At 36.4% G+C, this 13,174-nt stretch overlaps 1 protein-coding gene across 2 annotated transcripts in view; it reads left to right on the forward strand.

Moving 5' to 3' along the window:
* NALCN (sodium leak channel, non-selective) overlaps positions 1–12,508 on the forward strand; it is a 483,341-nt gene extending 470,833 nt beyond the window's left edge. For both annotated transcript variants that reach the window (XM_044667195.1, XM_044667196.1), the window contains 5 exons: positions 1,881–2,038; positions 4,155–4,305; positions 6,787–6,936; positions 9,247–9,364; positions 12,315–12,508. In XM_044667195.1, the coding sequence (XP_044523130.1) occupies positions 1,881–2,038; positions 4,155–4,305; positions 6,787–6,936; positions 9,247–9,364; positions 12,315–12,508 (771 nt within the window). The remainder of the gene's footprint in view (positions 1–1,880; positions 2,039–4,154; positions 4,306–6,786; positions 6,937–9,246; positions 9,365–12,314) is intronic.
* Positions 12,509–13,174: the final 666 nt, after the last annotated feature.

Consider the following 13,174-nt stretch of genomic DNA (forward strand, 5'->3'; position numbering starts at 1 on the left):
AAATAACTGCCACAGAAACCTGATGCTTCTCTTCCATGCCTCATCATATTCCAAGTTTTGAGAAGATACAGAAGGAAAGCAAAAAATGGAAGGAAAGAAGACAGGAAACTAGAAACTTAAAACTTTAAGATAAAATACAATAGAATAAAGTCTACCAAAATCACTTGTCTGCAGTGCTCTTAGATTCCTTTTTTATCTCTTTTCCCACCCTGGTGATGCCCTCGTTCCTCAAACTGGTTTCTAGCTCTTTCAAGACTGCCAAGAAATGATTAACTAATTTCTTCAACCATGGTACCCAACCCATACCTGCCCTTCCCCTCTATGGGGAGGACATTAAAATCTCTCTCTAATCTCCTACTATCAACTTGACCAGTATTCATCTTGTTGTTACCTAACTAACAAAGCACAAAGCAGTTTAATGTCCAATGATATTCTAATATGTCATGGCCTCCCAATGTTTTCCACTTCAATAAATATATATGCTTTTGCTCAAATGAATCATGTCATAAATGTCATGCCTACCCTTACCTATTAAGAGGTCAGAGAGTTGTAAATTAATCATTATGTATACATGGGAAGAGCCATGAAGTAACAATTAATTATAATAACAATATATAAAAATTTATAAATATTTTTCTTGGATGTCACCATACCAAATTCACATGATCCAGAAGAAGAGCTTTCAAAATGCAATGACTCAGAAAAAGAAATCAAAACTGTGTGTGAACAGTCGAGGTAAATGTTGTCTACAGAAAATGAGGTATTATCCCAATGCTTTTGTTGCAAAAAGTAGCTATTTTATCTACTTATTTGCAGATTAATTATAAGAGAATAACAATAGAATAACATGTCCCAGAAAATGATGAGAAGTTAACAAGTACAACTCACTTCTATATTGGCTTTATAGTCAGAGTAAACAAGTGAGCATTTGCTAAACTCTTCCTGTGTGCTGAGCACTGGAAATAGAAAAAAAAAAATCAAAAAACCAAGTATGCTAGACATTCCCTGTCTCAAAAAGCTTACATTATAATAGCAAAGGACAACATAAAGAGGAATTAGAAAAGAAAGAGAATACAACCAATACCATGGCTAGAGATGTCTGAAAAGTGTTATGGAAACCATAACCAACAAATAATCCTTAAACTGACCTATCAAAATCAAGGGAGATTGGAGGGAATGAACTAATTCTCCAGTGGGAAAAGGATGGAGATGATGGTTTGAGGGAAGATGTCAAGCCTGGAGATGTCCAAAAAATGCCAAGATTCTTTCTTCTCAACAATCTTGTGATATAATTAACACAAATTGTATTGTCCCTCCTTGACAGATGAAAAAATCAAGAGCCTGACAGATATCATAACTCAAGCACAATCATGCAGCTAGCATATAGGACTCCAGGTCTATGATTCCTTCACCTATACACTGCTGTAAATTCTCAAAAAAGGAAATCTATCAATAATATTTGAAAGTTCCCATTGTTTAAGATAACCGAAGAGAAAGTTATTTCTTTTCAGTTATGTTTGCATTTGTAATTATACCCAGGACCAGACTCATCAGTGATCCACTGGAAAATAAAGCCATTGGATAGTCTACACAATGTACAGAGGAGTACAAATTCCCTTCCTTGCCTCGGGAATCCTCATTGCTGTGTCCTGAAGAATAAGATAAGAAGCACTCAACAGAATCTGTTATTGCTTAACAATAATGTCTCATACTTGATCAACATAGAATAGATACTACATGTAAATGTAATCTTTAGTAAAGCAGTGAGCAATTATGGCATCTTTGGGGAATTAGCTTCCATTTGGATCTTAAAACAGAAGCCTGAGTGAATTTCTGTCTTCTAAGGATGATTTACAAGTTATTGTGCCATGTTATTTCAGGGGGTGATTCCAACTTTCCGTGTGAAGTTTCTGCTGAGGCTGCTCAGAGGGAGGCTTGAGGTGGATCTTGACAAAGACAAACTTTTGTTCAAGCACATGTGTTACGAGATGGAGAGGCTGCATAATGGTGGTGATGTCACCTTCCATGATGTGCTAAGGTACCAAATCAGGTTTTCATTACATGGGCATTAATCATCCTCTGAAGTAAACCCTCAAAACAAAATTGTGCATTTAGATCCATTTTAAATATAGGATCATAGAGCTGGAAGGTATTTCAGAGTCCACCTAGTTCAACCCTCCTATCCACTTATTTTTTAAATTAACAAAATTTTATTTTCTGTCTTCCTTCCTCTTCCTTGCTAAAAATGATAAGAAAAAGAAAACCCTTTTTTTACCAATGAGGAAACTAGCCCTGGAATATTCAGTTACTCACTTGCCCAAGTTCACACAAATTGTAAGTAGCCATGGCAGGATTTGAACCCACATTCTCTGACTCCAAAGACATAATAATAAACATGTTAATAAGTTATCTTATCATAGTTATGAATAGGGTCATATTCCATCTAGAGGGTAATTGTACATTTGCTTAATGGCCCATAAGATAACCTGTACTCTATATTATTGTCTAATGATGACCTATAAGCTACTGAGCAATGCTGGAGGAATGAGGTGACACCCTGGGGAAACTCTGATTAATGGCTTGGTATTGCAGGAATTTGCCCAGCCTGCTTTGTGAAGATAGGCCAGTCCTGGTTAGAATACGTGTAGAGAATTTTTATCTGTAGATGACTATCCACCCTTAAAAAGGTAAATGTAAAAATAGCTAAGGCTTTGAGTGCAATATATAATTATCATCAAAATAGCCAACAGTTCCACTTACAGATGACTCTATCAGATAGATTTACCTTATATAAAGCCCAATCTGCATCTTTATAATTTTTTTTGCCATTGCTCTTAGTTCTTTCCTTAGATCCAGAAATCTAATTGTTTTTTCATATGACCATCTTTCAGATGTATAAAGTCAATTACTATGAGTCCCTTAAGTCATCTTTTTCCTGGTTAAATATGCCGGTTCCAGTTCTTTCAATTGCCCCATTTAGGGGATATTTTGATTCTTCTCAGCAACCAGGTTGACTTTCTTTGCACATGTTCAAGTTTCAATGTCTTTTCTAAAATACAATAGCTAGATCTATGCACAGTCCTCCAGATGGGGTCTTGCCTGGGTAGAGTGCATCAGACCTATATAACCACCCCAATCCCTTCCATTGCAAATAAGGTTAAGCCTAGGGTTATCATTGTTCTCTGCATTGTCACACTCTGATTTGTATAAGGAATATAGTTCACTAAATATTTTTTCACATGAAATGATAGCTATAGCTATTTGTTCCCCATTTTGCATACAAGTTGATTATTGAACCCAAGTGTAAGACTTTATATGTATCTCTATTCAATTTTACCTTATTGGATAAATTTCATTATCCTAAGGATATCACACTCTTTTGGGGCCTAATTCTATCATACAATATATATTGGATCCCTCCTACCTTCCTTCCATCCAAAAATTCTGTAAGTATGGACAGCCTTTGAATAATCCATTTGAAATTGATCATTGGCTTTTAAATTTAATCAATTGATTCAACTTTGATTAGTTGGTTGTTGAAATTTAACATTGGTTCCAAATATTTATAAGGTTCTGAAACCAACTTCCTTTATCTCAAGTCTCTCCATTTTCCCACATATATGTCATGAATGATATCACCAAAATGACTTCCTGAAGATATTGTTTAATTCTATCTACAGCATTCCCTTAATTTATTGATATGATCATCTTCAAAAGTGGGAAAAGAGTTAAGCCACCATGACTTGTACTTAATGTATTCAGGCTGACTTAGAATAATCCCTGCTGCCCTTTTTAAAAACTCATAAACTATTCCTTGAACAATGCTTTCTAAAATTTAGCAAAGGGTCAAGATTAATCTTCCCATTTTTGGAACAGTATGGAAATTTGTCTGTTTCCAATCCTGAGGCACCATTCTCTATTGTCTAATATTCTTAAAGAATATTATAAAGGTCTTTAGAGATCATCTAATCTACTCAAATTTATTTAGAATAACAAAACAAAAGGCCAAAGAAGAAACTTGTCATGACCACTGAAGGTTACAGGGCCAATTGCTGGTAGAACTGGAACTATAACAGTCTGGTTCACTTCTCATTGATACCATGATGTCTTCTACTATCCTTTGCTGTATATTAATCCATTCCTTTCCCCAACAGTATGCTTTCATACAGATCTGTTGACATCCGAAAAAGTTTGCAGTTGGAGGAGCTCCTTGCTAGGGAACAATTGGAGTACACCATAGAAGAAGAGGTGGCTAAACAGACTATACGAATGTGGCTGAAGAAATGCTTAAAGCGCATCAGAGCAGTGAGTTGAACAGGAAATACATTTATTGCTTTTATTTGTTTGTTGTTGTTTTCCTTTAATGGGGGAAAGAAAAAAGGAGAATAATACTCACTTTCTTTGATTATAAACCTTTTTGGGACCAAGAGCCAAATTCTTTTCTGACTAATCTCTGAAATCTTTCTTGATTATGTGGTATAATATAGCCCATTCAGTTCTGCCTGTTGATGATGATTACTCAAAAATTCATCCTAGTTCGGTTAAAATCTCTGCTTTCTTCAGAGAACCCTACTCCCAGCTTATTCCAAAAGCCTATATTTCATAAATTCACCTAATGAGGTGCTTAAATTTGGAGGCTTTAAAAAATAATTTTATAAATAATTCCTATTTGAAAAAAGTGTTATATTAAAACATTTGCCACCCATTTGTTTAATAAACCAATTGTAAGAAAAACTAATAAAGCCTATGAATTAAATACCCATAAATATTTTGGCAAATAAATTATACTCTTCACCAAAGAGGTTTCCAACATCATGTTGATAATGTCCAATTTCTAGTAAAGATTGTGTACCTTTAGTTTCCATTATCTTTTCCTGTCTTCAGTTCTAATACCTGAAATACCTGTTTTTAACATCTTGGTATTCACGAATTAATGTTTCTATCAGGATCTCATTAGTACATTCTACATATATGAAGTTCGTGTGACTTCTGTGCCTGGACTTAGGAACTGTTGAGATTCTAAAAGCTTTAAACCCATCTAAGATTTTGGAGAGGAAATTAAAATAAAGTAGTTACTGTTTCTCTATGGTATACATTTTTCATCCTGCTTCCAAAGAGAAGTATAGTCCTTTTAGGGGCAACTAGGTAGCTCAGTGGATTGAGAACCAGGCCTAGAGATGGGAGGTCCTAGGTTCAAATCCGGCCTCAGACACTTCCCAGCTGTGTGACCCTGGGCAAGTCACTTGACCCCCATTGCCCACCCTTACCACTCTTCCACATAAGAGCCAATACACAGAAGTTAAGGGTTTAAAAAAAAAAAAGAAGAAGTATAGTCCTTTGAATCCTCAGAATAACATCTACCCATTAGGAGATAATAATGAGAAAAAGAATGACAGCAACAACAATAACAATAACCAGAATTTATATAGTCTTATGTTTATATAGTATCTTAAAAGCCATTGGAATATGTTTTAGATGAACATTTAAATTTAGATAAAATTTTGCTTGGGAATTCCAAAGTCCAAAAGGTCTACAGCAAGGCCAATACAGATATCCAGGTAAATATTGTGTCACAGATCCATTCATGTATTTTGGTCTATCCAAGCAAATGGACCTCTCAATCAACAAAGCATCATATTATTCCAATTATAGTATATGTGCTACCAAAACAAGCACTGTGTCAAAAAGCATTGATCAAGCAGGCACTGTGTTCCAGACACAGTGCTAAGTACTGGGAATATAAGTACAAAGAATGAAATAATGCCTATTTATTTACATTCTAATGGAGGAGACAAGGACATATTATAAATAACAGAAAAACGAATAAATATAAATGGATAAGAAGTAGTTAAATATAAGGTTGTTTGGTAGGAAGGGCACTAACAATTAGGAGAATCAGGAAAGACTTCATACAGAAGATGATACTTGATATGGATAGAAAGACAAAAAGGAGAAGGAATTCTATCAGACAAGGGTAAGGAGAGAGAGGACATTCCAGGTATAGAGAAGATCCAGTACAAAAGTAGAGAGAGATGAGAGATAAATATTTTGCATGAGGAGCAGAGAGAAGGCAAGTAAGGCTGAATCACAGAATGTATGTGGAGGATAGGCACTATTGTCCAATGAGACTCAAAAGATAATTTAAGACCTAGTTGAACAATACTTTGATTTAAGGTTGGCAGCCAGATTGTAGACCTGGGAATCCAAAAGGGAAGGTTGGGGAAAGAAGGGGGCACAAGAAAATGAGTTCAGTTTTAGACATTCTGAGTTTGAGTTGTCTCTAGGCCATCCAGTTAAAAATGCCCAATAGGTAATTATAGATGTAGAACTGAAGCCCAAAGGGGACAGTGGGGCTGGATGGATATATACAGACAGACAAGTATTTTTAGTATGCAATCATAGATAACTCATCTGTGTAGAAATGATTATTAGACCCAGGAGAGCTGACAAAATTATTAAGAGAAAATATAAAAGGAAGAGAAAAGAGGGACTAGGACAGAATCTTGGGAAATACCCACAGTTAACTAGTTATGGATGATGAGCCACCAAGGTCAACTGAACAGGGGTTATTCTGATAAGAAAAGAAAAGCATTATGAAAACCTAGAAAAGAGAGAGGTTGGTCTATAGTAACGTACATTAGGAAGGTTGAGAACTGAGAAAAGAGCATGACCTCTGGCTACATATGCACACACACACACATATATATATAGATATATAGATAGATAGATAGATAGATAGATAGATAGATAGATAGATATATTTATAGATATATTTTTTCCCATTAGAAACAGCAGCAGTCATGCAGCATCATCCACAGCCTTCGAGAAAGTCAGCAACAAGAGCTGAGCAAGTTTCTGAATCCTCCAAGCATTGAAACAACACAGCCAAGTGAAGACATGAATGCTAATAACCAAGATAATAACATACAGCCAGAGGTATGGATCTTTTTCAATGCCTATTTTTATTTTTAATCCATTAATATCAATCAAAGCTACTTTAGACAAAATACCAACATTACAAAAAGGTAACTTTAAAAGGGGGAAAAAAAAAGAAAATACTCACTAGACTAGCTGATCCAGAGCTTTCCAGTTTGTATGATACTATGAACCAGTTAATGCTGTTTCAAAGTGCCTAATTTTTATAATTATCAGTGAGGCTCACAGCCCTAAAGTGATAATTTTATCAGTTGCAGGCAAGGGTTAATGACATTCCTAAAAGTGACTGATTTGTGTCCAGGGAGTGCCTCATCTCCTAAAAGAACACAGTTTATCTAGCCTAGATATTTAGATATATTTTCATTCCAGTCACCAAGTCATATGAACTTCTTCTAAAGACAGTGAAAAGCTTTATAATTGGCTTCCAACATGCTTAAGTGGGAAAATACTGAGGATTCATTCTTCCTTGGCTGGGCATTGGGATAGCATATGGATATACAGCAGAAATTATCTCTAGGACCTACTATTACTAGGACAAAGCATAATTTCGTCTCCAAAACCAATCATCTACAAGTCTATTAAAAAAATACAGACAGTAATCAAAATCCTGGAGAGACTTGTGCTATTAGGAACAGCTGGTAAAGAAATCCTATTTCTTCCCATCAGCCTTTGTGATGATGCAATTGTTATTTGAGGTTAATGACCTGGAGTAAATCCAGCATTTTGAGAAGGTTCCTCTGAGGGCATCTAAGCTTTGCAGTGTATTTACAATCCAGTCAGGTTCTAGAGATAAACCCATCATCTTAAAACACAGTAGACCAGCAGGATGTCCCTTCTTGTACCATCAGCCAGATATAGGTGTATCCTTTGTACTTTCAGAATGCCATATACTATTTGTCACTACCAATAAGGTGGTGCTGATCATAGGGACTTCTATCAACAACTTAGGCTTACAAAAAGTTTCCCAAGGTGATGGGGTTGTTTACGTTAAAGCCTCCTAACCCCTTTGTCCGAATTACCTGATTTAAAGCAGCATGGTAGTAGATAGATATCTGACCTTGGAGTTTTTATCAATTGGGTTCTAGTCCTATTTTTATAACATAATAATTGTATGAACATAGACAAGTTGATGCTTGGTGCTCTAGCCAATGCTTGACAGTTAAGTCAGCATTAGAGGAGGGAACTCCTTATGCCAATGAAATCATGGGTCTAGAACAGTGGTTCCCAAACTTTTTTGGCCTACTGCCCCCTTTCCAGAAAAAAATATTACTTAGCCCCCTGGAAATTAATTTTTAAAAATTTTAATAGCAATTAATAGGAAAGATAAATGCACCTGTGGCCATCACCACCCCGCCTGGATCCCTGCAGCACCCACCAGGGGGCAGTGGCACCTACTTTGGGAATCACTGGTCTAGAGCATCATCATCAACAACAACAACAAGGCCATAGGCAAAAATGCAGACTAAAAAATCAGATAAGATGATTAGAAAGAGACAGGTGATAAAATGAGGTTGTGAGAAAAGAAGTGCATTAAGAAAAGTGAAAGAGAAGAGGGCTGTATTTTTTTTTCTATGAAGGAAAGGTCTCTTTGTAAAATAAAGCAGAAGGGGGGACTTGTAGAGGGATGAGGCTGAAATTACAGAAAAGCTGGAATTAAGGCTCAGGCTGGCCAGGGGAATATAGAAGTGGAAGATTAAAAAACACAAGTTTACCTATGCCAACATCTTTCAAGTCCTCCTTTCTGGAATGCAGATAGCTCAGTTAAACTGATTTGCTCATCAATATTCTCACTGGATATATGCCCAGCAAATACACCCTAGTAGCAAATAGATAAAATTTAGTGAGATGTTTAAGTGAAAAAATGTAGGAAAAGGTAATGTATAGAGAGTACTTCAAATTTAGAGCTAGGGCCTCCTCCTTTTCTTGATACTTTTAATTGATTATCTTACGTTCCTTCTTCACCATGCTACTAATCAATCTTCCTTATCCCTTCAGATTCCTTTTCCTTTCTTTTTTTACATATGGAAATAAGTTTTATATATGGCACCCCAAATCTCCCTAACCCAGAATGTGCCAAAATTCACCCAAGAATTCTATTTTGCTCTTCATTAGGAACTAGATAGGAAAAATTGTAGTCCTTTCCATCCTCCATAGTCTTTCTACGTCCAGCAAATACATGCCAGTAGCAAATAGATCTTATAAGCCAACAATGAATTGTGATAGTGGTCCAAATAGGTAGCCATGGGAAAGAGAAAGAAATAGAGTGTGAATGCATACATACAACTTCTTGGTTCTCCTCCATCTATTTAGACAAGCAGCCAACAGCAGCTTCTAAGTCCAACTCTATCAGATAGAGGAGGATGTCGGCAAGACTCTACAGATGCTGGAAAACCCCAAAGGAAATTTGGGCAGTGGCGGTTGCCTTCCGGTAAGTCTATTAATGTCTAAATCATTCTTCTATTCAGGAATTATAAATGAATGCATGTGTTCATATTTCAAAATGTCAATTTCTACTTTAAAAAATGTTTCAAAAGAAATGAGATATATTCTTATCAAAGGAAAACACAGGGGGCAGCTGGGTAGCTCAGTGGATTGAGAGCCAGGCCTAGAGATGGGAGGTCCTAGGTTCAAATCTGGCCTCAAACACTTCTCAGCTATGTGACCCTGGGCAAGTCACTTGACCCCCATTGCCCACCCTTACCACTCTTCCACCTAGGAGCCAATACACAGAAGTTAAGGGTTTAAAAATTAAAAAAAAAAAGGAAAACACAAATTAGAATCTAAAATTTAAGGCTTCAGGATCTTGATTTCATTCTGTTGACAGTCAGGATCCAGGGTTATCAATAAGAAATAAGTAGGGTATTTTGGAGAGGCAGAGAAAATTATTAGGTGGCTCCAGTGGTTATTCAGGCATGACAAACAAAGGGTTGGAACTTAGGGGGCAGCAATGGTAAAGAAAAGCAATGGATAAAAGGAGCATTTTGACAAAAGAATGAACACAGTAACTGGCTGAACATAGAAGAATCAAGGCTGCCTCCTACATTTCAGATCTGAGTGAGTAGAATAAGAATAGCACCCTTGAAAAATAAAAGGAATTCACAAGGGAGAATGAGGACATGTGCATCTGAGTGTTTGCAGTAGGACATTCAGGTGGAGAAAGACATGTATTTACATATATCAAGTGCTTTGCAGACCTTAAAAGCACTATATGAATGCCAGCTATTATTTTTTAACAGCTAGGTGGCCCCATAGTCAGAACACTGCAGAGGTCAATTCCTGCCTTGTATACTTCCTTAGCATCACCCTAGACAAATTATTTACTCTTTTCTCAGCTTAGTTTTCTCATCTGAAAAATGATAATAACAATAATAGTAGGGCCTCTCACAGGTTTTTTGTAAAGATGAAATGAGATAATATATTTAAAGTGCTATAAAAACTCAAAGTGATATATATATACATATATAATTATCATCATTATTATGTCTAGGAAGGCTAAGATAAAGTCCTGGACCTTCTAGAAGAACTAGAACTGTAGACCTAAATAATCTACATATTAATAATATTTGAAGCTTGGTACAGGGTCTGGAGACATCTGGAGATGAAGTCAAGAAAGCTCTCTCAAAAAAGCAGGAAGGACAGGAAAGGATATTGGGTATTGCCTCTGGGCACAGAAGGCAGTATTTTCTTTAATAATGTATGTAGTTCATTGCTTTGCAATTTGTCAAAGGCAATGACCAGTAAAGGAAAAGCTCTGGTATAATCCATCCTAAACTGGAAAGGAACCAAACAAGAGTCTAATGTTGAACCAATTGGAAAGTGAACTGAATTAGATTCCTGGCTCTGACATTTACTGACTCTGTGACCCTGAACCAGTCACTTAATCTCTCTGTCCTCCAATTTCCTCGTCCATAAAATGGGGCAATGGGGAACTCCATCATCTCTAAGTTTCCTTTCAGTTCTTTAGTTAAAATCCTATTACAGCCTGACTAAGCTCAGAGAAGATCTAGGCTGACCACATATTGATTTTTTTAAATCATAGCAACTTTTGAAGACTATCTAAAAAATCCTAAAGGAGGGGCAGCTCAGTGACTTAAGAACCAGGCCTAGAGATAGGAGGTCCTGGGTTCAAACCTGGTATCAGATACTTCCTGGCTTTGTGACCCTGGGCAAGTCACTTAACCCTCATTGCCTAACTCTTACCACTCCTCTGCCTTAGAACCAATATACAATATTGATTCTAACACAGAAGGTAAAGGTTCATTTATTTTCATAAAAATTAAACATCCTAAAAAGATTGCCTTGTGTGTCCCCATCTAGATGAAATTATACCCTTGAAGTATTGGAATCATTATTGGACTTGATTCCATTTTGAACATGTTTCTTTAAATTTCATAAGAAAGAGGCAAATTTTTGGGAAAGAGTGGGTGGTCAAAGACATCAGACACTAAAGAAAAGTCAAAGGTCTTGTGCAAGGAAGGAACCAAAGCTCTAGTAATCTGGAAAGCCTACCTTGCTCCAATGTATTTGCAGGATCTTCATATCACACTAGTTTATACAGAAACTTTGGTTCTGAAACAGTACTCTAAAGTTAAGTACTGCACATGTAAAAATTTCAAAATTGGCTTATGAATAGAGAATCATTGTCCCCCTTAACTATAATCACTGAAAATTCTTATGAGGATTCCCAGAAAAATAAAGCTAAACTTGACTGGTTCTTTCTATTGAATCTACTCGAAATCACTCCCACATTTTCTCTCTTTCTATGGTTGTCTGCATATGCATGTATACATCCCTCTGCAAACATCAATTTCTCCACTTCCTTGATCAAGGTCATGATAGCTGGCAGGTAAATATGTTCTTCATGGATTGATTACAAGATATATTTTTAAAGCATATATAAAAGCTATGACAACTAGGATGCCATGCAATAGGATTAGAAAATCTTTATATAATGACTATATTTAATCAAGCAGAATTCACATTTATAATCTCTGGCAGGACACATTTGCCAAAAATGTTAGTAGCTGAATGAATGAAATATTGAAACCATTCAAAGTTTTTCCTTCATGAGTTCTTTTCTTATATAAGCGATATAGGTGTCTTCTTTCACAACATGACAAACATAGAAATATGTATTTCATGATAGCACATGTGTACCCTATGTCATATTACCCACCAATCTAGGGGAGGAAAGAGGGAAGGGGGAAGAGAACGTGGGTGGCGAAATGTCAGAAAACGATGATTAAAAATTGTATCAATGTGTAATTGGGGGAAATGTGGCTTTAAAAATATCTGTGGTATTTTTAAAAAACATTCAGGAGTTTGCAAAAAGGTTATAATGCACAAAAAAACTATAACAACACTCTCTAATTTCACAGCACCAAAACCAATAAGCCATTCTGTGTCTTCGGTCAACTTGAGGTTTGGCAGTCGCACCACCATGAAGTCAGTAGTGTGCAAAATGAACCCCATGACCGACACTGCTTCCTGTGGCTCCGAGGTCAAAAAGTGGTGGACGAGGCAGCTAACTGTGGAGAGTGATGAAAGTGGAGATGACCTTCTGGATATTTAGGTGCAAACCAATACAAATGAAAGTCTCACTGGAAAAGCAATTTTCACATCCCCTTTCCTTACTTTTTAAGCAAACAAGCTATTACCAATGTATAACTTAACTCCACCTTCTCTTGGGATTGTTTTGCCCCCCAGTACATCATCATGCTCCCATTGGGAACACAAAGTGGACCTGCCCACTGAAGCTTTGGCCAATTGGCCTCTTATATCCCCTAATGAAATCGTGTATGATGGTAATATTAATAGAGTTTAGATATCATGTCATGAGCATCTGTAGCTCATTCAAGTGTCATATCATCTGCCTTGGTACACTAAAATGTATATTCAGACATGCCCTGCTGCACTGTTACCTCCTGAAAACCAATTGGCCCAAAATGGCCATTCTGCAGGGCACAGGAACAATGGCTTCACTTCATGTTTTCCCCAATTCATCTAGAACTCTTTCTTTTGGGAGAATGTATTATTTATGATTGATCTGAAAAGATCAGCACTGCACTCATGCTAAGAGATAGTATTTTTACACACTACAAAGTCTGAATTTTAAAAGGCACATTCTTTTCATCTTATATTACTTTTTAAATATGCAAAAAATTTAGAAATTATCAGAACAAGTCAAATTCTAGCCTCAGTCATCCTCACACAACTTCCTAACTATTTCAGGAGAAAT

The sequence above is a fragment of the Gracilinanus agilis genome, chromosome 3, assembly GCF_016433145.1.
Source record: "Gracilinanus agilis isolate LMUSP501 chromosome 3, AgileGrace, whole genome shotgun sequence".
Taxonomy (NCBI): domain Eukaryota; kingdom Metazoa; phylum Chordata; class Mammalia; order Didelphimorphia; family Didelphidae; genus Gracilinanus; species Gracilinanus agilis.